The sequence below is a fragment of the Aquarana catesbeiana genome, linkage group LG07 (genome assembly GCF_042186555.1).
Source record: "Aquarana catesbeiana isolate 2022-GZ linkage group LG07, ASM4218655v1, whole genome shotgun sequence".
NCBI classification, from domain to species: domain Eukaryota; kingdom Metazoa; phylum Chordata; class Amphibia; order Anura; family Ranidae; genus Aquarana; species Aquarana catesbeiana.
This window is the reverse complement of record NC_133330.1, coordinates 291,828,794-291,853,735: the sequence shown is the minus strand read 5'-3', so window position 1 is coordinate 291,853,735 and position 24,942 is coordinate 291,828,794. Positions and strand designations below refer to the sequence as shown.

General features: G+C 43.7%; 1 protein-coding gene across 3 annotated transcripts in view; it reads right to left on the bottom strand.

The window, feature by feature from the left end:
- ORC1 (origin recognition complex subunit 1) overlaps positions 1–24,942 on the bottom strand; it is a 46,304-nt gene that overhangs the window by 20,660 nt on the left and 702 nt on the right. Inside the window, exons 2-11 of one of the 3 annotated variants that reach the window (XM_073593528.1) lie at positions 20,780–20,882; positions 20,530–20,651; positions 18,220–18,398; positions 13,119–13,494; positions 11,869–12,124; positions 11,657–11,776; positions 9,181–9,276; positions 4,530–4,752; positions 3,728–3,822; positions 312–413 (exon numbers count right to left, since the gene is read on the bottom strand). In XM_073593528.1, the coding sequence (XP_073449629.1) occupies positions 312–413; positions 3,728–3,822; positions 4,530–4,752; positions 9,181–9,276; positions 11,657–11,776; positions 11,869–12,124; positions 13,119–13,494; positions 18,220–18,398; positions 20,530–20,651; positions 20,780–20,877 (1,667 nt within the window). In that variant the 5' untranslated portion in view covers positions 20,878–20,882. Of the gene's footprint in view, positions 1–311; positions 414–3,727; positions 3,823–4,529; positions 4,753–9,180; positions 9,277–11,656; positions 11,792–11,868; positions 12,125–13,118; positions 13,495–18,219; positions 18,399–20,529; positions 20,652–20,779; positions 20,883–24,942 lie in introns of those variants that run through there. The other 2 variants (XM_073593527.1, XM_073593529.1) reach the window with 2 other exon arrangements.

Sequence of the window (24,942 nt, the reverse complement as noted above, 5' to 3'; positions counted from 1 at the left end):
AAGTGCCCTGTATTGAGGTGGTTAAATGGCATGATTGATTCTCTACTGACTTTAATATTAATCTATAAGGGTCCAAGCACACTGGGCTTAAAAAACACTGCCTGTAGAAGCAGCTAAAGGTTATCTTATGTGTCCATGCACATTAGGACGTTTAGAGGCATATTTTAAGCTCAGCGTTTAGAGGCCACTACAACTACCTTTACATTCTAAAAGAATGCACCGGTTTGCTTTAATTCCAATATAGGTTAGTTAATCCCTCTAAACGCAATAATAAAAGCAATGCACTACCACCTCTAAAAAGTTTTACTTACCCACCAGTTCCATCCAGCAGTTTACTTTCCACGAAATTGTACACATCCTGGTACTCCTGTTCCCTGCAAGGCAGAGATTCTGGTACGGCAGAGACATGGAGCCTGTAAACAGGACCGGAATAAAGTTAAAGTGATAATTAGTTCCAAACATTTAGCTTATACAAATATGTTTTCAGACAATGTAAAAGTGCCAAAACTAGAAAACGTCTTTTCTTTTGCATTAAATGTAGAGCTTTGTAGATTTGTCACTACAGCTATTCTAGTTCTCTAATTAAAGCAGAACTTTACCCATAACAACTTGATAAAAAAAAAAAAAAAAAAAAAAAAAGAGAACACCCTTTTACAGGGAACATACATTCCACATTAGTAATTATGCTACAAAAATTAGTGTGTGCTGTAAAATTGCCTCCAGCATTGTTGATGGCCATTTTGCTGAAGCCCAGAGCCCCTAAGCAGCAATAAATCTTTAGACTGTCAGCAGATTTGCCTCTAGCGGCTCAGATTTTTGGCAAAATGCAAAAAAATAGAGAACTACTGAGCATGTGCAGAGCAGGGTGAGACAGTGTACTACTGGATTTTAACCTTTTGGCGCCAAGCGCACGCAAATGTGGCCTCTTGGTGGCCGGGTGCTGAGTGGTCGCATATTTACGTGTAATAGCGCCAATAGAGCTGTGCCAAGAGCGCGCTCCCGGCAGCTAATGTAAACCTACCGATTGCTGCTTGTGATCAGGAGTTTTTAGTTGATGTGACTGCCGGGACAGCCAATTACAGCGGTCACATAGCCATAAGCACCACCCCAGCATTCTAAAGCTTTAAAGGGCCGGGGGGAGCCGAAGCCAAGGTGTTAAAAACAGTACAGGCACTTATTTTTAATGTTTTACATAGCTATACATGCAAAAGGGCCCAGCATCTGACCAACTCCCACATGGTTAATACAGCGGCTCGGATGGAAGCCAAGTTTTTTTTTGTTTGTTCAACCTGCAGTTCAAACTAGAAAAAAAAAAAAAGTAAAAATTTAAAGCGCCCCTGTGCTCGCTCAAGCATTCGCAAGTTGTGCCCACATATGTAAACGACGTTCAAACCACACGTGAGGTATGTTAAAACGAGAGCAATAATGCTAGCACTGGACCTCCTAACTCAAAATATGTAACCTGTAAAAAAATTTTTAAAGCATCGCCATTCCACCAGTGTGTGCAATTTTGAAGCCTGACATGTTAGGTATCTATTTACTCGGCTTAACATCACCTTTCACATCATGCAAAAAAAATTGGGCCAACTTTACGGTTTTGTTTTTTTTAATGCATGAAACTTTTTTTCCAAAAAAGAAATAAACGCGTTTGAAAAATTGCTGCGCAAATGCCATGCAAGATAAAAAGTTGCAACGACCGTCATTTTATTCTCTAGGGCAGTGGTTCTCAACTCCTGTCCTCAGGACCCACTAACAGGCCAGATTTTATGTATTACCTTGGAGAGATACAGACCAGAATACTGCAATCACTGAGCAGCAAATTAGATCACCTGTGATGTATTTCAATTATCTTGCAAATCTGGCCTGTTGGTGGGTCCTGAGGACAGGAGTTGAGAACCACTGCTCTAGGGTCTCTGCTAAAAAAATATGTTTGGGGGTTCCAAGTAATTTTCTAGAAAAAAAAGTTGGTTATTTTTACACGTAGGAGAGAAATGTCAGAATTGGCCTAGTAAGCAAGTGGTTAAATTTTAAGTTCAGGCAAAATTATAAAAATTTCTAGGTAATGGTTTGCTGTAGCAGAATGGATTGGTTAGTTTAGTGGCAGCCAATACTCTGCTAACACATCATTAAAACATGTCTGGTGGCTTATAAACATGCACAGAAGAGAAGATTGCTGTGCTACACCTGACCCCCCTTCTCTGAAATGGACTCTGTTGGTGAAGGCAATGCACTGCCGTAAGTACAGATTAAAAGGCTAAATTCACCTTTCAGGAAAAAATATTAAAATGCACATATATTTTATTTCCAGATAAAAAAAAAGTGCACACGGTATATACTCGAGTATAAGCCAAGGCACCTAATTTAACCACAAAAAACTAGGAAAACGTATTGACTCGCGTATAAACCTAGGGTGAGAAATGCGCAGCTACTGTAAGTGGAAAAGAGGGTCAACAATGCCCATTTGCAGCCATAGGTCCCCCAAACTTTAAACTCTGTAGTTAAGGGTTCCTAGATGCCCCCTAGCTGCAGCCAAAATTTGGGGTCTCTGGACCCAAAGGGTCCCGAAATGACATTACTGCAGATGGACACAGTTGACCGACTTTGGGGCCCCGTATTTCGGGGCCACTTGGTGCTAGGAACCCCAAATTTGGTGAGCAAACCCAGGGGAACTAGCACTACAATATATCCAAATTGGAAAAAGGTGATTTTGCGCAATAACCTAATACTGAGGAATTATCCTCTGAATACAGTGCAATCTAAGCAATAAAGACAAAGATAAATTGCACAGTATTCAGAGGATAATTCCTCAGTGTTAGGTTATTGTGCGAAATCACCTTTTTCCATTTTAGTTTCTTTTGTGTTGTTGTGAACACTATAGATTTAGCTGCAATTATCCAACACTATCTTTTCACATTTAATGATTCATCACTGATAGCGCGAAGGACACTTACCACTACAATATATCCAAAGCTGGGGTTCCTAGCACCAAGTGGCACCGAGATACGGGGCCCCAAAGATGGTTCGGAAAATGTCAAGCACTTTTCTGCAGCAGAGAATGACATTTTCTGAACCGACTTTGGGGCCCCGTATCTCGGGGACACTTGGTGCTAGGAACCACAGCATTGGATATGTTGTAGTGCTAGGTCCCCTGGGTTTGCACACCAAACTGGGGTTCCTAGCACCAAGTGGCCCCGAGATACGGGGCCCCAAAGTTGGTTCGGAAAATGTCATTCTCTGCTGCAGAAAAGTGCTTGACTCGAGTATAAGCCGAGGGGGGCATTTTCAGCACAAAAATATGTGCTGAAAAACTCAGCTTATACTTGAGTATATACGGTATATTTTTTTCCTACAGGAGCCTGCAAAACATTGCAGCTGCGAGCAGTTGAAAGCAGGTGCAATGTCAGGCACCTGCACACACATCCTCCAGCTTTCTGCTTGCACCTCTGAGGTTTTTCTCGCAGTCCACTGAGAACTACAAGCTGTCTGCCTTGTTACTTAATTCACAGATTGCTGACTTTGAATGCGACAGTGGGTACAAGAGAAAAAGAAATCCTACTCACGGTCACAGGGGAAGCAGTGAGAGGGCAGGTACTAAAAAAAAATGTTACAACTAAAGGAAAGTTTCACAAGTCTCTATGATAGCATCTCCCCGTAGATGGGAGTTATACTTTCTGGAAAAACCTACAACTAAACTAATTCAGAAATAAACTCTACAAATTAATCTCACCTGATGCGGGCTTCCTCCAGAACATTGGCAGGCTTTTGGATCGGCTGATTCCGCTCTGGGATTTTGGGAGTTGCAGCATGGCTTTTGGAGCGTGGCTGTGAGGATTTCACACAAAGACACATGAAATGTTTACAGTGATTAAGGCAGAAGTATTACTAAAAACCTGTATTTAAATATGTAGGCTATTACTGAAAATACTAGTTGTCTGGCTGTCATGCTGATTTAATTGTATCAGTACTTTCCGAATCATTGACTGAGACAGTATGCAGACAGGAATTACATTAGAAGATTAGCGCTTGACTGCCTATTTGTAGAAATAGTTCAGCAATAGCATCCCTTATTAGTAAAGATTTCCTTTAGTAGGAAGGCTTCTAGAAGAGGACCTTCTTAGCAGAATTATATTAACTCCTCAATTTCAGTATCTACATTTGCCTTTTTCAAACGACAGGTCTCTCTTAAAAAGGCATGGTACACTTTCAAATGTTTTTGTTTTTAACTAGGCATTGGTGTAGCTCTATTCCCTGTGTCATTTGTTTGCCTAACCTAGTAATGATGGGCTCAAATGTTATGACCGCAGGTTTTAGTGTGCATTCATTCACCTAGCTTGTCCCTATTTGCTAAAGGAACAGGCAACTTCTTGTTCCGGGGTCACACAGTGTCCAATACATGCCTTGCCATGAGTGATAACGTGAATATATTTAGTCGTCTTAGGAATGTATAAAGGCAACTCAGTCCACCCAGTTCTACCTGCCACATTTGGGTGGACTAGCTCTCTAAAATTTACAAAATACTTGGAACTTACAGTTTTATTTGGTGTTTGTACTGAGGTCTTCCGAGAAGAAGATGGGGTCTGAGGAGTTACTCTTTTTCTAGTAGTTCTCTTGGTAGACTCTTCCTCTTCTTCACTTTCTTGTTCTCCATTATCATTTTCATCCTCACTGCTGCTGGTCAGAGCCGAATCCTTGAGGGGAACAAAATCATTATCACTTTCATCCATTTCATCAAAGACGTTCTCGGTCAGGAATCTGGGGGGAAAAAAAAACAAAAACAAAAAAAACCACACAGATATTACTATGTAGGCTTGTCAGTAGTACCCTGCACCTTCATTCTAAATTTCCCATGCACCCAGGAAAAAAAAAAAAACTATCTTCCGAAAAAAGGCATCTGGCTCCTACTAGCATCGGTGTACCTAAAATACCAGTATATCAAAAAACCTTATTTCTTAAATCGTACATCACAGGACACAAGGTACTTCATGTTTATTGTTTATGACTTCTTGGAATGTCCCAAAGAACTGAAAATGAGGGGTAGGCAACCTAGCAACCAGACAAACATAAAACTGATAACAAAACAAAAAAAAAAAACCCCACTACAATGTCGACTGCAGGATGTCTCATCTGAGACATGCATATCTACAAGGTAAAATTTGGTAAACTTGTGAAGAGAAGACCAGAGGGCAGCTTTACAAACTTTAGAACCTTGATGCTGAATTGCCCACAAAGCAATGACACTGCTGGTAGAATAAGCCTTGACCGGAACAGGAGGAACCTTGCCCTTGATGCCACTAAGGCCAGAGAAACAAGCCGACTAATCAACCCAGAAATAGTGAATGCAGATGCAGCCTGACCCTTATGGAAGACGCTCAGGCAGAACAAACAGAGCCAGACTGTTGAAATGAAGCGGTAGCAGATAATTTTAACAGCTAGAACATCCAAGGAGTGGAGCTCCTTCCCCTTAGAATGAGGGGAGGACCAGGGCCTCAATATCACCTTATCCTGGTGTAGTAACGACAACCAAAAAAACAAAACCTTGTACATAAGGAGTGACAAGGAAAGCTCTTGGAAAGTTTCAAAAGTAGAAGTCTGCATGACAAGACCAAGTTAAGTCCGCACAGGCAGAGAAATCTGTTTGACACCTTGAACAAAAGTTTTTTTCAAGGAATGGGAATTACTGGGCAGGCATCCTCCCAAACATCCTTCTCTCGTCCACATTTCTGACTGTGTAATGCCATAACTTGCAGAGGGAAAGAAGGCCTGTTCGATCCGAAATGAGAGCAGTCTCCCAGCTGAGAGGCATGTTGGCTCAGGCCAGACATCAAAGTGGCAAGTCACCCACCATAAAAGTGTTCTAATACTTATGCTGGTGCTGCTGCACTGTAGACATGCTGTAGCTGTGCAGGGGCTGCCCTGGCAGGTAGCTGGACTATTGCTGGAACTGTGTTCTGGTGTAGTCTGGAGTTGCTGATCACACGTTTCAATCTCAGAGGAACAGACAAATCGGCTCCCACGTGCAATGATGTAGTCGAGCATGCGTCTGATTAACCCCTTTTGAACACTACTACTGTGGTGTGTTGCTCTGTAAACCAGGTACAATTGCTCCTGGACCAGGGCTGTAGGCAACCAGATATAAACAAGGCCTGGGGAATGCCCAGGAAAAAATTCCAAGCCTACTTACCACCAGCTCGCAGACAACCAAATTAACCTGTCTAACAGTATGCGTTAAAAACAGGGGTTTAGTCCGCACGCATTTGCAAACGCATGCGTAAGCCCCAGAGCCTCGTCACGGCACCCTGATATCTGTGGTCCTAACACTAAAATATGAGTGTCCCCACAGTGGAGGCACATGCATTCTGATGGATAAATGAGGGCAGGTGGACTGAAGGGCAGCCCATCCCTTCTTAAAGGTACAGGGCACACCAGACACCCAGCAAATAGCACAATGGCTGCAAAGGTGCTGGTGCGTTGCTGGACCAATATACACACACCAAGGTGATCTCAAAAAACTTGCCACCACCCTCATTTATAGCTGGCTATCGCAGTAAGCGGCATTGGAGGGCTACAAACAGATATAAACAAGGCCTGGGGAATGCCCAGGAAAAAATTCCAAGCCTACTTACCACCAGCTCGCAGACAACCAAATTAACCTGTCTAACAGTATGCGTTAAAAACAGGGGTTTAGTCCGCACGCATTTGCAAACGCATGCGTAAGCCACAGAGCCTCGTCACGGCACCCTGATATCTGTGGTCCTAACACTAAAATATGAGTGTAGGCAACCAACCTGGATTAAGCCATTTCCTTCCCCAGCAGGGGTGTTCACAATAGGCCATAAATAGAAAACTAAAGCCCCCCCAAAAAAAGAAATCTTTAGAGACATCTGTAGGCCCATTGCAAAAGGAAATCTTCAGAGAGACATCTGTGGGGGGCGTGGTCAAGATGGCGACCTAAGGACGTGGGTGCCTGGAGCTCCACACCTGGAAGGCCTTATTTATCTGGTTCTATGAGCATTATCGCAACATTAACCTGCTTAAATAGTGCTGGCTGGTACCGGGCATGAGAAGGGGGAACTCCGGATCGCAACATAAGCGGAACCCGGCTCCTAAAACCACTCCGCTACCTCGGGGTCCACGTGCGCCTACAATAGCCAACATTGTGTCCCAAACTGAGCAGCTGGATCCATCTCCCCTGGGGACTGAGCAATTCAATGCACTCATGCAAGCCATCACGGGCTGCCAAACTACACTCACGGCAAAAATTGAGCAGATGCAGATGGGATTAGAAGGGACATGGACAAATTTCGTGACAGACTGTTGGAAGCAGAGAGGAGAGTCGGGGATACCGAGGACACGGTCTGTGAGCATGACACCTCCCTCTGCACACTGCAACTTAAGATGAAGGCCATGGAGTCTTGTGCGGAGGACCAGGAGAATAGGAACCGGAGGAATAAGCTCCGCCTGGTCAGCCTGAAGGCTACGACCTGGCTGCCTACACGGAACGGCTCCTGCACACGCTACTTCCACAGGCTCCATTCTCCCCTCACTTTGCGGTGAAGAGAGCGCATCGGATGCCGGCCGTCAAAAGCCCGCCTGGGGCTCCGCCGAGAACAATTATATTTCGGCTACTAAACTTCAGGGATCGCGACCTGATCCTCCGAGAGGCACAGAAGCTGGAAGAGCTTCTTGCAGAGTAATTGGTCCAGAAACCCAGGGCTATACATTACACTGCTGGCCATGTGTACCATGCTGCTATATTGTGCCCATATGTGCCCGGCGTGAGTTTGTCAGCTACAAGAAATGTGGCTGGTGTGACCGCTAAATGTTGCTCCTCCGGATGCTTCCTGCTCTGATTCTCCCGTTTGGTGGAACTATGCACCCGATTCCAGTTCCTAGAAGAACTCAGGGGGTGTTCATGCCCTAGCCTTGCTGGATGGATGCAGGGGAGTGAGGATGACAATATCTCTGCACCCCTGGCTGTTCCTTGGGACTGCACTATGCCCCTGCCCGGCTGGGATCTCCCGGCCGGGACTTGCTCTGTTTAACCTGTGATCGAGTGGTTCCGGAGGAGGGAGGAATTAAGGGACGGGGGGGGGATCTCCCCCCTATAATCGGGTCCCTAGTTATGGATCTGTTTCGTTCTCTCTTGGTTTTATCACTTTTATTCAGTTACCTCAGTTATCAATGTAACTAAGCTTGAGCCCTTAGATTAGTCTAAGTGTAAGGTGCTAGTCAACGCATGTAGATATGTTCTCTATAATGTGATTCTTTAACCACGTATTGCCTCCAGGAAAAGTAACTGCGGAGTGTCCGGCTCCCGCCGTTAGGAACGATATCCTTGGTGTGCTGTCTGTTATGCACTGGCACCATAGGAGACCTTCCTACAGTTTAGCTGCATAAGTGTTTTGGTGGGGTAGGTTTGGGTACTCAAAACACTCTGAGATATGTTTATCAGGGTGTGGGGAGGGTTGGGATGGGTGTTTTTTTCTATGTGTTTTGTTTTCTTTTTGTTCTGGTTTCTTTAATTTCAGACAGTCATGTGACAGTGAATATAAAGTGCAAATGTTGGTATCCTGTGTTCTGCTTGTCTACCTATTATGTAGGCTGTGGATCTCTGCTGACCTAGGGTCAGCAGGTGTGCTGATCTCTCCGGGTCTTAGCCACAAAGACTTCCCCGCTAGTTATCCCTCCCCCCTCAAAAGTCCTATCCTGGAATGTATGGGGTCTCAACAATGTGATCAAACGTTCCTTGGTCTTTGAATACCTGAAAAAATATACCCCCCACATCTGTATACTCCAAGAAACGCATCTAGTGGGTGGTAGAATCATGAGCCTAAAAAGACCCTGGGTGGGACATCACTACCAGAGAGACATCTGTAGGCACACACATCACCTAAGGACACTGCCTAAAATCTGAGACTTAGCTGAGCAGGAAGCTGGTATGCCTGGATGGGGAATTCCATTTTTTTTGGGTCGCTGTACAGCTGAAGGTGGCAGCATAACCAAGGATTTATGAATATGAAGTACCCTATGCCCTGGGATGTATGGAAAAAAAAAAAAAAAAAAATCTAGAGACTCGAGCCAACAGAATGTCTCTATGCCTGAAATAGTTTTAAGACTATTAAATTCAGGTTAAACACAATTTGGCAAATCTGATTACATATTAATACATATACACATTACTTTATCTGTTTGCGAATCCGGGTAGCAGACACCTGTGCAGATTTCCTTCTCGATCGGGGTGTCTGTGGTTCCTCGCCATTTATTTCTTCTGATGGCCTGAGAGAGAGAAAATAAAGGATTTGTGTACTGACCATCAGAATATCTGACAACCAACCGTTGTCCGCCAAAAATCAACTAGCTTGTCATCCAACATTTGTTAGCAGAAAGTTGGACAACAATTGTCCAAAGGAGCGTACTAACGGTCAAATTTTAGGACAAGTCTGTCAACAGACGATCCCCTGCCAACAATTGGATCGTGTATACGAGGCTTTAGGCTGTCCCTGCTCAACAAAAAGTTGATAGTTTTATCCAGAATGTCCCTTGCTTATCGACCAACGGCTGCCCCCACTGACCGCTGTATTCTGACAGCAGCAGGAGCCCCTGTCAGAATACAATGTCCTAAGTGGGATGGGGATTCCTCCATCCACCTTGATAGTGTGGATGTAATCAATTTTTTTTTTCTTTCAGCCCGCTGGCTGAATAAAAAAAATAAATAAACAGTGTCTGGCCCAGCTTTATTCTGCAGCCATGAGTGTTTTAAAAGAGGCACCCAATGCAGTCCAAAGTTTCTGCATACAGCACGTGTCCATACGAGCCCCAAAACACTAGGAGAGGAATTATTTGAGCAAAATGTACATGGCAGCTTCTAGGTTTAATTTTCAAATGTTAACTGAATAAGCTAGGATAAAAGCTTATTGGGTGCCATGCAGAACTGTTCCAGATTCTGTCTGCTCAAATATCTGGCATCTCCTGTGTCATTTATAAAAGTCCTGCATGCAAACGTTAAAGCCTCATACACACGGGAAGAATGTCAGGAGACATTTGCTGGTTCAAAAAACGTCCGACATTCTGCCTGTGTGTATGTCGGTCTAGCCAACAGAGGCTGGCTTCTGTCGGACATGCATGCTGGAAAACCAGCATCCAACAGACTCCCGATCAGCGCTCTCAGCCAATGGCAGAGAAAGCTGATTGGAATATTCTGGCGGGGGGCCCTCCCCCTGTCAGAACACAACAGCTCAGCGGGGGAGATCGCTGAACTAACCTTGCATGGTTAGTACAGCGGCTCCGACCAGAGCTGACAGTTTTTTTTTTTTGTTCGTTCAACCCGTGGGTTGAATGAAAAAAAAAAAAAAACCTGTCAGCTCTGGTCGGAGCCGCTGTACTAACCATACAAGGTTAGTTCAGCGATCTCCCCCGCTGAGCTGTTGTGTTCTGTGTGTGTGTGTGTGTGTGTGTGTGTGTGTGTGTGTGTGTGTGTGTGTGTGTGTGTGTGTGTGTGTACGCAGCTTAAATGTATAAGGCATTTTCCTGCTGCTTCCTACACCTTCATGGGTACAATTTGAATACAAAAACTCTTAACTTCCACAGTTTAGATTTTGGAATCCAGGGTGAAAAACTGGTGGCAAAAAAAACAGTCATATTAAAACAATTGTAACCCTGAGAACCCTACCAAAAACTACCCCATATTGCTGCAGACAAGAAACATGGCATTTCCAGACATTAACACTTCTCCTGACCCATAGCACGGTGCCTGTGGGGCTTGCCTGGGAATAAGCAAAAACAAAAGTTCAGAAAGTAATTTTCTGCATATAATTGGAGAGTTGGTAGGAATAATAGAAACAGTGAAGTATAGGAAGGTGTCAATCTTCAAAGGGGACAGGGGAGTTAATTCAGTAAGAATTTCAAGGCAAGGGTGCATTTTAGGTGAATTTCTAGTCTAATAAACCAAGGCTGGGTGCACACAATCCTGTTTTGTGGTAATGTACATTAGTGGGCTGCGATGTCATTCACTAGAACGGCACACCTCAACACACTAAAGCAACACGCCTATGCTGTAATGCATGACAACACATCACTGTTCACTACGCAACCCCCCCCCCCCCCCCCCCCAACAAATGGTTAGCTTTTGCTGCACTTTTTTGCCAAAACCAAATGGGCTGCCTTAATGCAATGTGCTTTAACATGTGTGGGTTGCACAATAACAAAGTGAATCTGGCCTTAAAGTATATGTAAACCTAAAACAAACTTCTCACTTTTAGTCCGTTAAGCATACCATTGAACGCATTTTGTTATATTAGATAAGTGCGCAAAGTTAATTTTGTCAAAAAATTTGAGCCGTCGTGTATCCTCTGCACAGTTCTTGTTTTATCTCAAAGAGCCTCCGAATTCTTATCATAGACTACAGAAAGATTAGCCTTCATACTGTAGAGATCCAAAAGTGGGAGTGGTCGAGTAGCTTTGTAAACTAATCTGGGCAGGGCTGACACCACTCAGTGCACATAAATGCTGTGTAGAAAGCCCATAACAGAGTTTTAGTTCCAAGTGCACTGCTGGCAGAACAGGAGGTATTATGTACTTGCATGTAAAAGGACAATTTTTTTTCCCCACCTTCACATATGCTTTAAGTTTTGCGGCTATAAATATTACATTTCAGTACCTCCTGGAACTACTTGTGCTTCTCTTTGGTGTATTATTCAGTTTTTGTGGCGTTTTGGACTTGGATACCGCTGAATTTTCAGACTTGTCAATACGCTTTCGTCCACTGTTCATTTCAACGCTAGAAAAAGATAAACTGGCAATGACAATTAAGGTGTTAAACATGAAAAACAGAAATAAAGGTTGATAGCTACAGATTATGGGTCCACTTACGGGGTTTTATCAGATTTTTGCTCTTCTAGGGCAGTACGCCTTAGAGGGGTCAATCTCAGGTTAAGCTTTTGTAAATCTTTAGGAGGTAGAGGGATGAAGCACGAAGAGATGTCCTCTTCATCGACAAATTTCTTTGGAGGGGAATCAGGGAGGCCAGAAAAAGCCACTTTGCGTTTAGGAGCAGCTGCTTCCAGAGGTTTAAATTCATCCTCCAGGAAGGTGTCTCTATTAATTGTCTTCTGAGATTTAGGTGGACCTAAAAATAAAAAAAAAATAAATAAAAATGTATTAAAAAAAAAAACAAACAAAAAACAAAAAAAAATTATCAACCTTTAAAACCAATAAAAAGGGACTGTATGCCATAGTGTTTTTTAAAGGGCTGAAGTAACCGCAAACCTGTATTTCATTAATTGCTGCAGGATAGTTATAGCGGAACTCCACCCAAAAGGAAAGTGCCGTTTGTTCGCACATTTGGAGGGGAGGGGGTTGTTGAGCATGTACATGGTTACGATTGGTGATCTATGATATTTACAGCCCCTCCTCCCCCCCCCACTGCCTTCTGGGACACACAAGTCCCAGAAGACAGCAGAACCATTTAGAAAGCGCAGCATGACTCGCGCATGCGTAAACCAGCTGTGAAGCCTGAAGTCTTCACTGACGGTTTCCCTTACTTACAATGCTGGCACCTTCACCAAAAGCCAACTGACGAATCAGCTCAGGATGATGACATCACAGGATTCCTGGACAGGCAAGTGTTCGTATATTAAAACTTACTTTTTTTTTTTAACACACACACACACACACACACACACACACACACACACACACACACACACACACACACACACACACACACTGGAGCTCCTCTAAGAGGATGGATCTTAAAATCTCTTAAGACCATACTTGTGAGATCTATGTTTTTTGGGTTCATGCAGCTGTGATCTCACTTTGAATAGTTCCTATTCCACCAGCTAGAATCAGGATTCATTTTGGAGAATGCAACAGGAGGTGCTTTAACACATAAAAGGTGGCCAGGGACATTTCAAACTCCCAACAAGACAGGAAAACATCAGGGAATTATGGACAGGAGAGCTCACAGTTGGATAAATATCTGCAACCCTGCAGTGCAGCAAAACACACTCTTTGGCTGGTGTTGGTACAAGCTCTCTTTATAAACATAACCTCAGTTTTATCAAAGCACAAAAGCATGCAATGCAACAGATTAGATCAGTAGGACTTTAAGGACCTACTGTTCAGTTCCAGCTTCTTCCTGGCTCCAGGGGTGCTGGTTCCATTGGGTAGTCTCTGTGCCCCTCTGTCCTTGGAATGGGAGCTCTTGGATGCTGAATGGCGGGATTCTACCTCAGTGTCTTTTTTCTGTGACTTTGTGGCGCTGCGGGTGGTTAGTCTGCTCTCCGCAGTGTCTCCTTCCATGGGGTAAAAGTTAGGCGTCGGCAGAGATTTAATAAGTAGAGAACCATTGCGAACAGCAATCCCTTCTTTTGCTTTAGTAACACTGGCAGATAGAGGTTTAAAAGATTTTCCATTCCATGACAGCTTCAGAAACAAGACATTTTCAGATTTTTGGGGTTCAGGGAAAGGATCATCAGGCTTTAACTGTGATATCTAGAAAGGAATAGCAAAGAAAGATTACCACAGTGATAACAAAAAAAAGTTAAGTGAAAATTAAATGTAACACTACGCTAAAAATATAACATTCTAGACAGCCAGCCACAGCAAGACAGAGGTGGATCACTGCATCTTGTGATGATCTTGGCTGTTGCTGGAGTAAAAACGAGCCAGAGAGTGCTCACTAAGAAGGTGCAATAAAAATAGAATTTTTGAACTTACCGTAAAATGTCTGTTGAGGGATACAAGAAGTCTTTAACCTAGAGAAGCATTGGACACTAGCAAAAAAACAAAACAAAAAAAAAAAAACACCCACAAACACCACACACCCCCCACACCTGTAGGTCATCCAAGGATAATGACCTCGGTTTTGTAGCAAGGCAGTATTGAGAGCAGGATCATAGAACAGACGTGGCCCTTGTGTCCCTCAGTGATCTCCATGTGCAGGATTTTTACCGTGAGCGAAGAAATTCTATTTTCTTTCTCGTCCACTGAGGAATAGAGCTGCACGATTCTGGCTAAAATGAGAATCATGTTTTTTTGCTTAGAAGATAGATCACGATTCTCTCACGATTCTTGCGGCGTAACATCATCTTTCACATTAAAACAAAAAAAACAAAAAAAAAAAATTGGGCTAACTTTACGGTTTCTTTTTTTTTTTTTATTCATTGAAGTGTATTTTTTCCAAAAAAATGCGTCCTAAGCCAGTATCAGATAAAGCCACAAAGTCTGCCTTGCTGAACATCATACCAGGTAGTCACCTTGCAGAGATAATAAACAGATGCTCGATGTTGAAAAGCCCTCTGTCTTTACTAAGGTAGACAAAAGGAAATCGGTCTTCCTGATATTAAAAAAAAAAAAAAAAAAAGGAATTACGTTGCTCGAAAACTTATCTGCAGCCAGGAGCACACCCAGACAATGGAAGGAAATGTCCTTTTTGAACTGGACAGAGGTACGGAAGTTTAAGGTCCCAACTAAGGTGAAAGTTGGAAACTACCTTAGGCAAGAATTAAGTTCTGGGACTCAAGGGTTCCTTGCCAGATAAGTCCATATGTTTAGACACTCCATTTGATCCTTTTGGATAAGATTTCCTTCTGCAGTGTTCTTGTATGGAACTGGGCATACGGAACCACTTCAAAAAAAAAAGGTAGCCACCATCAGGCACAAAACCTGCATGGGGGAAAAAAAATAAATACAAAACGCACGCAAGGAGGGTCGCTTCAAGCCAAGAGCTGCCGGACTGCTGACCAGAGTTAATTTGTCCGACTGGAAGAACACCTTGGTCTGCTCTGAATCAAGGATCAGTTCCAGATACTCCAAGTGCTTGCATGAGGTCAACAATAGGGATCAACCATTATCGTTTTTTTCTTTTCCCAGGTGCCAATGCCGATATTTCTGCCACCTCCTCTGCTGATATTTTGTACATTTAAACTTTTCAAAAATAACACAATTTTATGCACAAATCTGGTATACAATTAACATGGTAATTAAAACTAAAAACATTAAGGGCCTGTTCTTCACATGAAAACTGATGGGAGAAAAAACACAGATTTCAAAACTGACATCTGTCTGCAGTGCACCACGGTGTGACAAACAAGGTCTAAAAGTAAACAACTGGGGAAATAAAACGCTTGAAAACAACTTCTTAAATGGCTTCCCAAAACATACAAAAAGTATAACTGTTACTAGTGCATTGCACTGATTAAATTTAAATCACTACTGCAGTGCAAAAAGCTAGACAGTGGATAGGACACACTGACACTACGCTTTTTATACTATACTCCCAGTTAAGAACAACAATATTATAGTGCAAAAAGCATAACATTTCAGCATGTTCACCTGTTAAACGGGTTCTGTTTTTTTCATAAATGGCTGCCACTTCACTGAAAACACGCTCACTTAGTACAGCTGAAGGAGGAGCAGAGAGGCATCTTCTAGCATGAGAGGCAAGTCTTTTGTAGCGTGCCTCTTTTCCACCACTCAAGAGGATCACCACTTCTGTCATTCAGGCTGATTATTGATGCACATTCAGAAGAATCCTCCCCATGATGCCCCAATAACACACTGAACATGGCATCAATTCGACCATGATGAAGATTCTCTTCTGCTCGTTGTCTTTTTTTGACGTTTGTCTGTTTGTTGCAGCATCCTGCTCTTCCAGATTAGTAACCTGCTCTTCCAAACTTGACCTTTCTGCAGGAACCTCCAGCAGCTCGTGTTGATCTTCTGTCAGCCATTGTTTTGCCTTGGCCAATACATCATCAGAAGAGAAAGCATGCTTCTTGTATCGAGGATCCAAAAGACATGCCAGCTCAACAATTTTATTCTCTTCATGCTTCTCAAAGCGTTTGGTGAGGCTGTTCCTCATGACCTGCCTGAATGTTTTAATGTTGTGTGTTGGGTCCTTCGTTCTCTTGGAAGAAGCATCTTCAGCACTCTCACACATGGGATGACAGATGACACAGATGAGTCGTAATTACTTACCTCCAGTGTCACTTCCTCTATGGGGAGGAAGTTCTAAATAATATTGGCTATAATGTTCCACTGATCAGCAGTAGGACAACTATATCCTCCATGTTCGCCTGAATAGATGCTCAGAGCTCTCTTCTGTTCCAGCATTCTTTGCAGCATGTGAAGTGTTGAATTCCAACATGTTGGAAAAGCCTGAAGTAGGCTGTTTTTTGGGTAGGCCAAGGTCTGCCTGAATGCACCTCAGTCGCTGCTTGGCAAGGACTAAATGGTGGAAATGGCCTGCGTATCACTTTAGCATGCCAATTATATCTATCAAAGCTCTCTGGCTTGACAGACCATCATTTACCACAAGTTGCAGGGTGTGTGCCATGCAGCTGAGGTCGGACTTCAGCAAGTCTCATTCCTTTCACCGTGTTTGCGCCTTTGTCACGCAGCACAAGCATCACTGGATTTTTGTTTATTCCCCAGTCCTGAAGCACGCCTAGAAACATTTCTTTAATGTACTCCCCAGTGTGGGATCCTTGCATCACCTTTGTATTGAACACCAATTGCCTTTTTATCCATCCACTGTCAATGAAGTGGCATGTAAGACTCATTAGTGACTCTGTTGTTCCTGACCAGCAGTCAGTCGTGAATGAGAGTGAGTTGCCAGCATGCTCTGCTTGCAGCATAGCCTTTACTTTCTCAACTACCTTTTGGTGAATCTTTCCCAGCATTTTGGTTCGATAATAATTTTCACTCTTCAGTGGGTACCTTGGCTCAGCTATGGACATCAACCACTGAAATCCAGTCAGACACCATTGTAAATGGCTGGTTATTCGTAACCATCATCTCTGTGATTGCTTTGTCCAGCTGTTGGGACCTTCCATTTGAATTTAGCCACTTAGCTTTTTTCTGAAACAAACATATCTTTTACTGTTGTTTGGTGGGATTTTGGCATTTCACTTTGCGATTCAGTTTGTTTTCTCTGTGCTTCATTATATAATTCAACATGATGAACTCTTAGATGGGCCCAAAGATTTGACGTATTTTAGTTTTTTGCAGTTGTTGATCCCATGCTCACATACTTTTCCTGGAGACCACACCTTTATTTTTTGCTCTCTGCATCCATCTGCATTGGAATTTGAAAGAGTAAGGTTAAAAATGGCAGGCACCCTTCTGTGGGTGGGCTTGCTGGCCTGGCACCCTGCTGTGGCTGGCTGGCACCCTGATGTGGGTGGGCTGGCTGGCACCCGGCAGTCACCTTGCGGTGGGTGGCTGCTGGCTGGCCTCAGTGGCCTGGCACCTTACTGTGGGTGGGTGGCTGGCATGTCCGCCCGAGTGTCGAGGAGAAGGAGAGGAAGGCTTAGGCCCAGTGCGCAGAGGTGATGTGGTGTGCGTGTCCCGCGTGCCCATGCGCACTGTATGCAGGTTTCTGGGTCCCAAAAAGATGGCCGTGGCCTGCAGAGACCAAATATCGGTCTAGTTTGTGACCGATACAGATGTTTCGAAAAAATGCTATCGGCACGCAATAATCTGTCTATCCCTAGTAAACATGGAACCTCCTGAGGTTCTGGATCCACCCAAATTCCTGTAGGGAACGCATGGCGATCTACACTATGTTGCGCAAGGACAAGCGGGTCTCCGCACGCAGAAGCAAGTTGTCCAGATAGATAGTCGATCACAGCGATACCTCGTCTCAGCAAGGCCAGGACTGGGGCCCAGGACCTTGGGAAACACCCGGGGAGCGGAAACCAGGCCGAAAGGTAGCGCTCCAAATTGGTAATGCGCATCCTCGATAGAAAAGCGTAGGAAACGCTGATGTTATTCACAGGTTGAAATGTGCAGGTAAGCATCCTTGAGGTCTATAGATATCAGAAAGTCCCCCTGGTGAAGGGAGGCCACCACTGAGAGAATGGACTCAATTTTGAAACCACACAAAGGCATTCAGTCCTTGAGGTCCAGAATCGGGCAAACACCATCTGTCTTGGGAACTGTGAACAGGTTGGAGTAAAATCACCTGGACTTATCTGACTTGGGCACGGGAACAATCACTCGTTGAAGGAGCAGGTCCTGTTTGGTCATGGATAAAGAAGCAGCAGCTGCGTCCATCAATGAACGCAAGAGAAAAATTCTTTAACAGTAGTGTAAACCAATTGGACAATGTGTAAGAAGGTGGTAAAAGGTAAAGATTACACATCTAATAACTGGAAAATCTCAGTGTCCGGAGTTGGGCATTAAGGCTTCTGATTTTCCACTCCCTGTACTTACCAAAACAGTTCCAATTATGGTCTCTGCGTCAATGTCATTGTCACATGTACTGGAGTCATAGAGAAAAATTTCCTGAGGGTGGGGCTCCCTGCCTAGCAATTTCCTCTTCTTATAGGGCACCTCTTCATAGCGTAAAAACCACTGTACAGTGGCATGTTTGCTGGCATGTTTTTCTGTACCTGCGGTGGGAAAAAGAAAAACAGCTGCAGGTAAAAAAAGTGTGATGCTTTGTGGGGGGGGGGGGGGGAGAAAAGTGCATTAACACCTAAGCGGGCCTTTATCAAATGGGTCAAATAACTTTTGCATAGTTAATACATCACACTCTCCAAATGCATACCGTATATTTACAGGTAAGAGGTAAATGGCATGTTGATACCTAGGATCCTATCAAAAGCGAAGATCCTCAACTCGAGTCTTATGTTTTTAATAATAATATTATTATTTATTATTATTATATAGATGTTGATGCTACAAGGCCAAAATATTCTTCATTTATCTGAGTCTGAAATTCCCCAATAGCAACGAGCATGCTTTTATTTTGCACTGCTTTAGTGCAAGCTTGGCTCTGCATATAGCCCTCTCCTCCACTCTATAGTCACTTTGGCACGCTCACCTTAACCCTTTTATGAGGAGAATATTGAAGCCAAGATACCCAGACTAAGATGCATAAGTTCAAATTAAGCAGCTTCAGTATGCAACTTGACAATAGCTCTACAGTTATTCAGCCCATCTAATTTTTACAAAGACATAAAAAGACATTCATTTGGAACACTCTTTAAAGTACATATACACTCAAGAGTTAAACTGTAATATAGTGCAACTTAGCAAGCAGGCCTTAGAATGAAAAAAGAAAAGGAATGCAGCAACATAGGGTACTACAGTATATTTTCCTGCACATACAAAAAACATCCACTGATCCTGCCAGAAATCTTAAGCTCATGTAACTACCTGTGCACTAAGCTGAAATCTGCCTAGAGTGACAATGCTTCTCCTCCATAGAGATATAAGATGGCACCCTATGACAAAGTGTGTTACTGGCAGGATCACAAGGTACAATTTAAGGGAAGAGGGAAACAAATGCAACCACCACACCTAAAGATTGATAGGGTGTAATATACGTAATGTTTGTTTCTAGGCTTAGATCTGCTTTAAGCAACAACAGTTGTGATTTTAAAGTGAACATGTGCTGTACAATAAACCTGCGGTTGAGCACTGGAGTAAGAGGTTTCAATACATTGGAGTTTTATTGTACATCTAAAAAGACTGGTAAGCTGGAATATATTACATTTGATTTTGGATTTATATACAATATTTAAAAAATTCTAATCAGTCGAAAATAGACAAAAAATGAAATTAATTTTTGGTCGTTATACACAAAATTAGGTCTTATACTCTTATTTTAAGCTCACTATAATGATTCTCAAAAATGTACTTGCTGTGCACAGAGAAGACTGCAGTGTCATCTACAGGCTACAGAGGTTATGTAAACATTGCCAGCCTTCATGTGGTTATCATGCAATTACCCTGACTGGCTGTAATGATAATCTCATAAGGAACCATGCTGAATGGTTCCCAAGTATTTGGAGCCTGTAGATGTCAGTGATATTGCAGTGTCAGAACTAAGAGCAGTCTAGTTCTCAGCTGGAACAAAGACAAAAGTCGGACATAGAACCATGCATGGGCAGGCTGAATGTACTTAAGTTGATAGATTAACTTGCCTGTCAGATTTTACATGCAATTATTGCTAGTGGCATAGCTGCTAGCAATAATCACTCTCCAAATGGGGGGGGGGGGGGGGGGGGGGGGGGGGGCACTGATATACACTGTATGTGCTAAACCAATAGTAGTCAAGTAGAATTCCAGCTGTAATTTTTAATGCAGGTTACATCTGCTCAGTCTTTTTAAAATGCACCAATAGCAGCCTTTACCGTGGTAAAAACAGTTATTTAAAAGGCAACAAATTACTTGCTGTCTGTCAAATGCCTCTGAAAAGCGGTCCACTGTGGGTTGCTCTTCAAAAGGGCAGCAAGGGTTTCCGCATGTCTAAACTTAACCAAAAAAAGTTCCCCTTTTTAAGCAATCGTACGATTCATGATATGCTATTCAGTCTCTTGTCCCAATGACCATATAGGACTTAATGAAATCACAGACAACATTAAAAATCTGACAGGGTCTCATCAATACCCCTCATCCAAAAACTAAAGATAACCTTCTGCTAACACCTTTCCTTTAGGCTTTTCAGAACCCCCTGAAAGACAGAAGTCATGCCCAGAGTGAGTGTGGCAACAGCTTGTAAGCAGATTTCCTTACCGTCGTCATAAAGTTCTTTTAACATTGCTACAAATGGTCTCTCTTCATCATCACCCTCAATCAGTACAAAGTCCCCGGGTACAATAGTAGCTTCACTTTCATTCGATTTCATAACAAGTCCCCTAAAATGAAATGTCAGGTTTAGGGTGTCACTTGGCTAAACTTAAGACCGTGTATTTAGTCACAGAACTTCACTAAAAATGCACCATACATGGAGAGAAATTATGTAATAAAAATGAAAAACATTTACCCATATTGCAAGTGTAACTGTTTCCTGTCCTTTATCACCGGTCTCCCATGCCAGCTGTACACACGTCGCCTTTTAACTCTGGTAAAGTACTTTGTCATGATTTCTGTACCGATGAAAATCAGAGTTATACAAAAGAGTAGAAGCGTATTAAACACATTTTATCCAGCTAGCTACTGGCCTTGTCAGTGGATCAGGCCGCTACCTACATTTTAATGCTAAGTGGCTGTAACTAAAAAGGGTTCAATGTTTTTTTTGTTTATGTTTTGTGAAAAAGCATCTACCATCTCAACAGAAACAACAACTACACACCACCTTAAAATGGACACACTCAGCTGTTTTAGGACATAAAAATCTTAAAGTCTGAAGAGCAGCCCCATAGTGGCCTGCTAGAAATCACCACCATCCATTCTCAAACAGCGTTCCTCCAGAGGTTACCAGGGGTTCTGGCTGATTACAAAGTAACATAGTTGGCAAGGTTGAATAAAGACAACAGTCCATCCAATTCAACCTGTGTAGGTGTGTGGGTAGAAAAGGCATTCCCCATTGCCCCTTAAATTGTTTACGTTAAGATGCACATCCAAGAGTCTTTTAAAAAATATCCATTCTTCCTGCTGACACCACTAATTGTGGAAGAGAGTTCCACATCCTTACCACCCTGACAGTGAAAACCCCCAATGCAGGGGGTTGTAAAGGTAATTTTTTTTTTTTTTAAATAACAAACATGTTATACTTACCTTCACTGTGCAGCTCGTTCTGCACAGAGTGGCCCCGAACCTGGTCTTCTGGGGTCCCTCGGTGGCTGTTTCAGCTCCTCCCCGCAAGCACTAACCACCTTAATGAGAGCTCCCTCGCATGGTGGTTAGTTATTGCGGGCGCGCTCCCGTGATACAGCCGGCGGCTATAGCCGCTCGCTGTATCACTTGGCCCCGCCCCCCGGTGCGCCGCGTCATTGGATGTGATTGACAGCAGCGCGAGCCAATGGCTGCGCTGCTTTCAATCCATCCACTATAGCCAATCAGCGACCAGGCTGAGTGGCTAAATGGAGATCGGGAGCGAGCGGCTGAGTTTCGTAAAACAGGGGAGCTGGGGGCGGCGGTATTGTCAAAAGTTTTTTCACCTTAATGCATAGAATGCATTAAGGTGAAAAAATGTATACCTTTACAACCCCTTTAAGGTTAAAATGCTTCTGTTCCAGTCTCATTGTGTGGCCCCGTGCTCTCTTACACTCCCTAGGATTAAAAGTTTCATACTTATGCTGGGATCCCCATTGAGATATTTGTATATCACTATCATATTTTCTCTCAAGCGTCTCTTCTCCAGGGGGAATAAATATAGCGCTTGTAGTCCTTCCTCATAATTGAGGTCCTACAGTCCCCATATTAATTTAGTTGCCTTTCTTTGGACTTTCTCCAGCATACCCCTTCTGAGGATTGGCGACAAGAACTGGACGGAATACTCCAGATGCGGCCAAACCAGATTGACCTCTAATTTGATGGTGCCCACTTTCCGTGGGTTGTGGTCAATTGACCTCTCTTTTGATGGTGCCTGCATAGTTCAAGGGTCAATGCCAACTGGCAAAGCCACTATGCATTGCATAATAGCCCATTAGGTGTCACTTACCTGACACAGGAGCCTGTGATGTCACCGCTGTCCCCTCTTCCACGAAGCATCCATCTTCCTTGCGGGTATCGCGGCTCTGGCGCTGTGATTGGCCAGAGCCGCGATGATGGCACTCCCGCGAGCCACTAAGGGCATGATTGCTGTTAGAAACGGCACGCTCAGTGCACCGTTGTCTACAGCGCATGAGCCGTAGACATCAGTGCCTGTCTTTTGCAAATATGTCCTAAACCGTGTAGGTTTAGAAAGATATTTCTTGCACCTACAGGTAAGCCTTAATCTAGGCTTACCTGTAGGTAAAAGTGATCTGTAAGGGTTTACAACCACTTTAAGCTGCCTGTAAGGGTGGCACCCTGGCCACCACTGTAAGGGATGGAGCATTCCTATTGACCACCAATGTAATGTTTTTCCATTGGACTACAATAAGTTGGTTTTTGCATGGGTTCCCCAAGACCTCAAAATTATTTTAGGGGTTCGTCTGTGGTAAAAAAGGTTAAGAAAGGTTGATCCAGACTAATCAGGTTAGGCAAAGGTAAGAGGTTCTTTTAAAAGGTGTATTTCCACTTTAGCAGTGAGATTTGGGAACCCACCATGTTATAGGTTCCTATTCACCCAACATACCTAAAATTAATTTTAAAAAACATCTCTTGCCCTCTTTGGCGCAGATTTAGGAAGACTGCAAGCTATTCTGAACAAGTGCAATTAGAGGGACAAACTGACACATGTCTTCCAACGGGCACATTAGTTCTGGAGACAATCAGGGAATCCCTTACTTGAGAGGGATTTCCTCCCACATCCTGTTGTGGCTATGGGACAGGAAGTGAAGAGAAATCTCCCCAATGGGAAACAGATGGCAAAAACTAACAGGGATTATAACCCTGACTATCCAAACTGGAAAAAAGTTTTGCATTCAGTACTAATATGCAAAAATAAAAAATATACACACACACAACCAGTAAAGGCCTGTCCACAAGCAAAGTATTCAAAAACGCAGATCTTGGAGCTTTGAAAATTCTCAAGTGCAGAGGAGGAGTTTGGGGTCTTAAAGACCCCTGATCCCTCCATTTAGAGTCACAGTCAAACAAAATCTCCTTCGCTCAACAGTAGTGCGATGGCGGTGGAAGAAGCCTGGAATTCCTATGGCTCCCAGTACATGCAAAGGCCTTGCTGCCCTCCAAGGGTCAGGGGATAACCAATGGGAACACTGTAAAAGAATGAAGAGAGGGCGCACCAACCTTGTGCATTACCCAAGTGATATTTATTCAAATCAAAAAGGAAATACACTCACAAACAAGTGGATAGTAAAAGCATATCAGAGTCCACAATGGACAAAAAGCAACAAGGTCACCAGGAGTGCATTCGACACACCAGAAGACCTTCCAGGTGGCTAATGTGTTTCGAGGGGGGGGGGTCCCCTCTTCCTCGGAGCCCATCTGTGATACTGCATTGCCACATTAGTATAGCGAATAAGGATGAGCTCCGGCGTGTTCGCACACTCCACACGCAGAGCCCGCCAGGAAGTTGACACGGCGCTGCGCTAATCACAGGCAGTGAGACATTTTTCCGATGTGCGGCTGCAGAGATCGGGAAATGTCTCACTGCCTGTGATTAGCGCAGCGCCGACTTCCCGCCGGGCTCTGCGTGTGGAGTGTGCGAACACGCTGGAGCTCATCCTTAATAGCGAATAGGTCACACTGTGGACTTTGATATGCTTTTACTATCCACCTGTTTGTGAGGATGTTTCCTTCTTTTTGATTTTAATAAATATCACTTGGGTAATGCGCAAGGTTGTTGCGCCCTCTCTTCATTCTTTTACAGCCCTCCATAAAGAGTACCCGTCACTGCCTATTACTGTCACAATGGATGTTTACATTCCTTGTGACAGCAATAAAAGTGATACTTTTTTTTTTTTTTTTTAAAGGGGCAGTATGAAAATACAATTTTACATGTACAGAATAACGGAACCTGCTATCGGCCTGAAAGGCAGCTGAAAAAAAAAAAAAATTGCTATCGGCCCTGAAAAACAATGATGTTGGTCGACCCCCTAGTTTCTACTAGGTCCGTCACATGACCACATCCTGAGGCCCCAATTGACCAGTTTTATATTGTCCTCTGGGAGCAGGGCACTGCACCCCCCCTCCCCCCGAGTCCTTCCATCCTGTGATGCCATCGAATCTGCTTCCGGCTTCTTGGCCATTCAGAACCCAGAAAAAAGACCGGGTGAAGACAAAAGCTGCAGCGTGGGACAGTCCAGGGGAGCCCCGCAGTAGGGCGAGTGTGGACCTGGAGGGGGCCCCCTGCATCCCCCCAAAATGATCCAGCACCAGCCGCCACTGCGCACACACACATTTCCAAGTACCAGGGTGTCCCAGCCTCAGTGGTAAGTAGAAGGAGTACACCATCTAAAGATGGGAGGGCATATGAGGGCAGCCATTGTTGTCCTCCCCTGACAATGCTACCTGCCTGGCTGTCATGCTGGTCCAATGTCACCACCACATTGTGAGGCTGGGTTTCGGAAAACACATGTAGGACAGGGGGTGAGACTT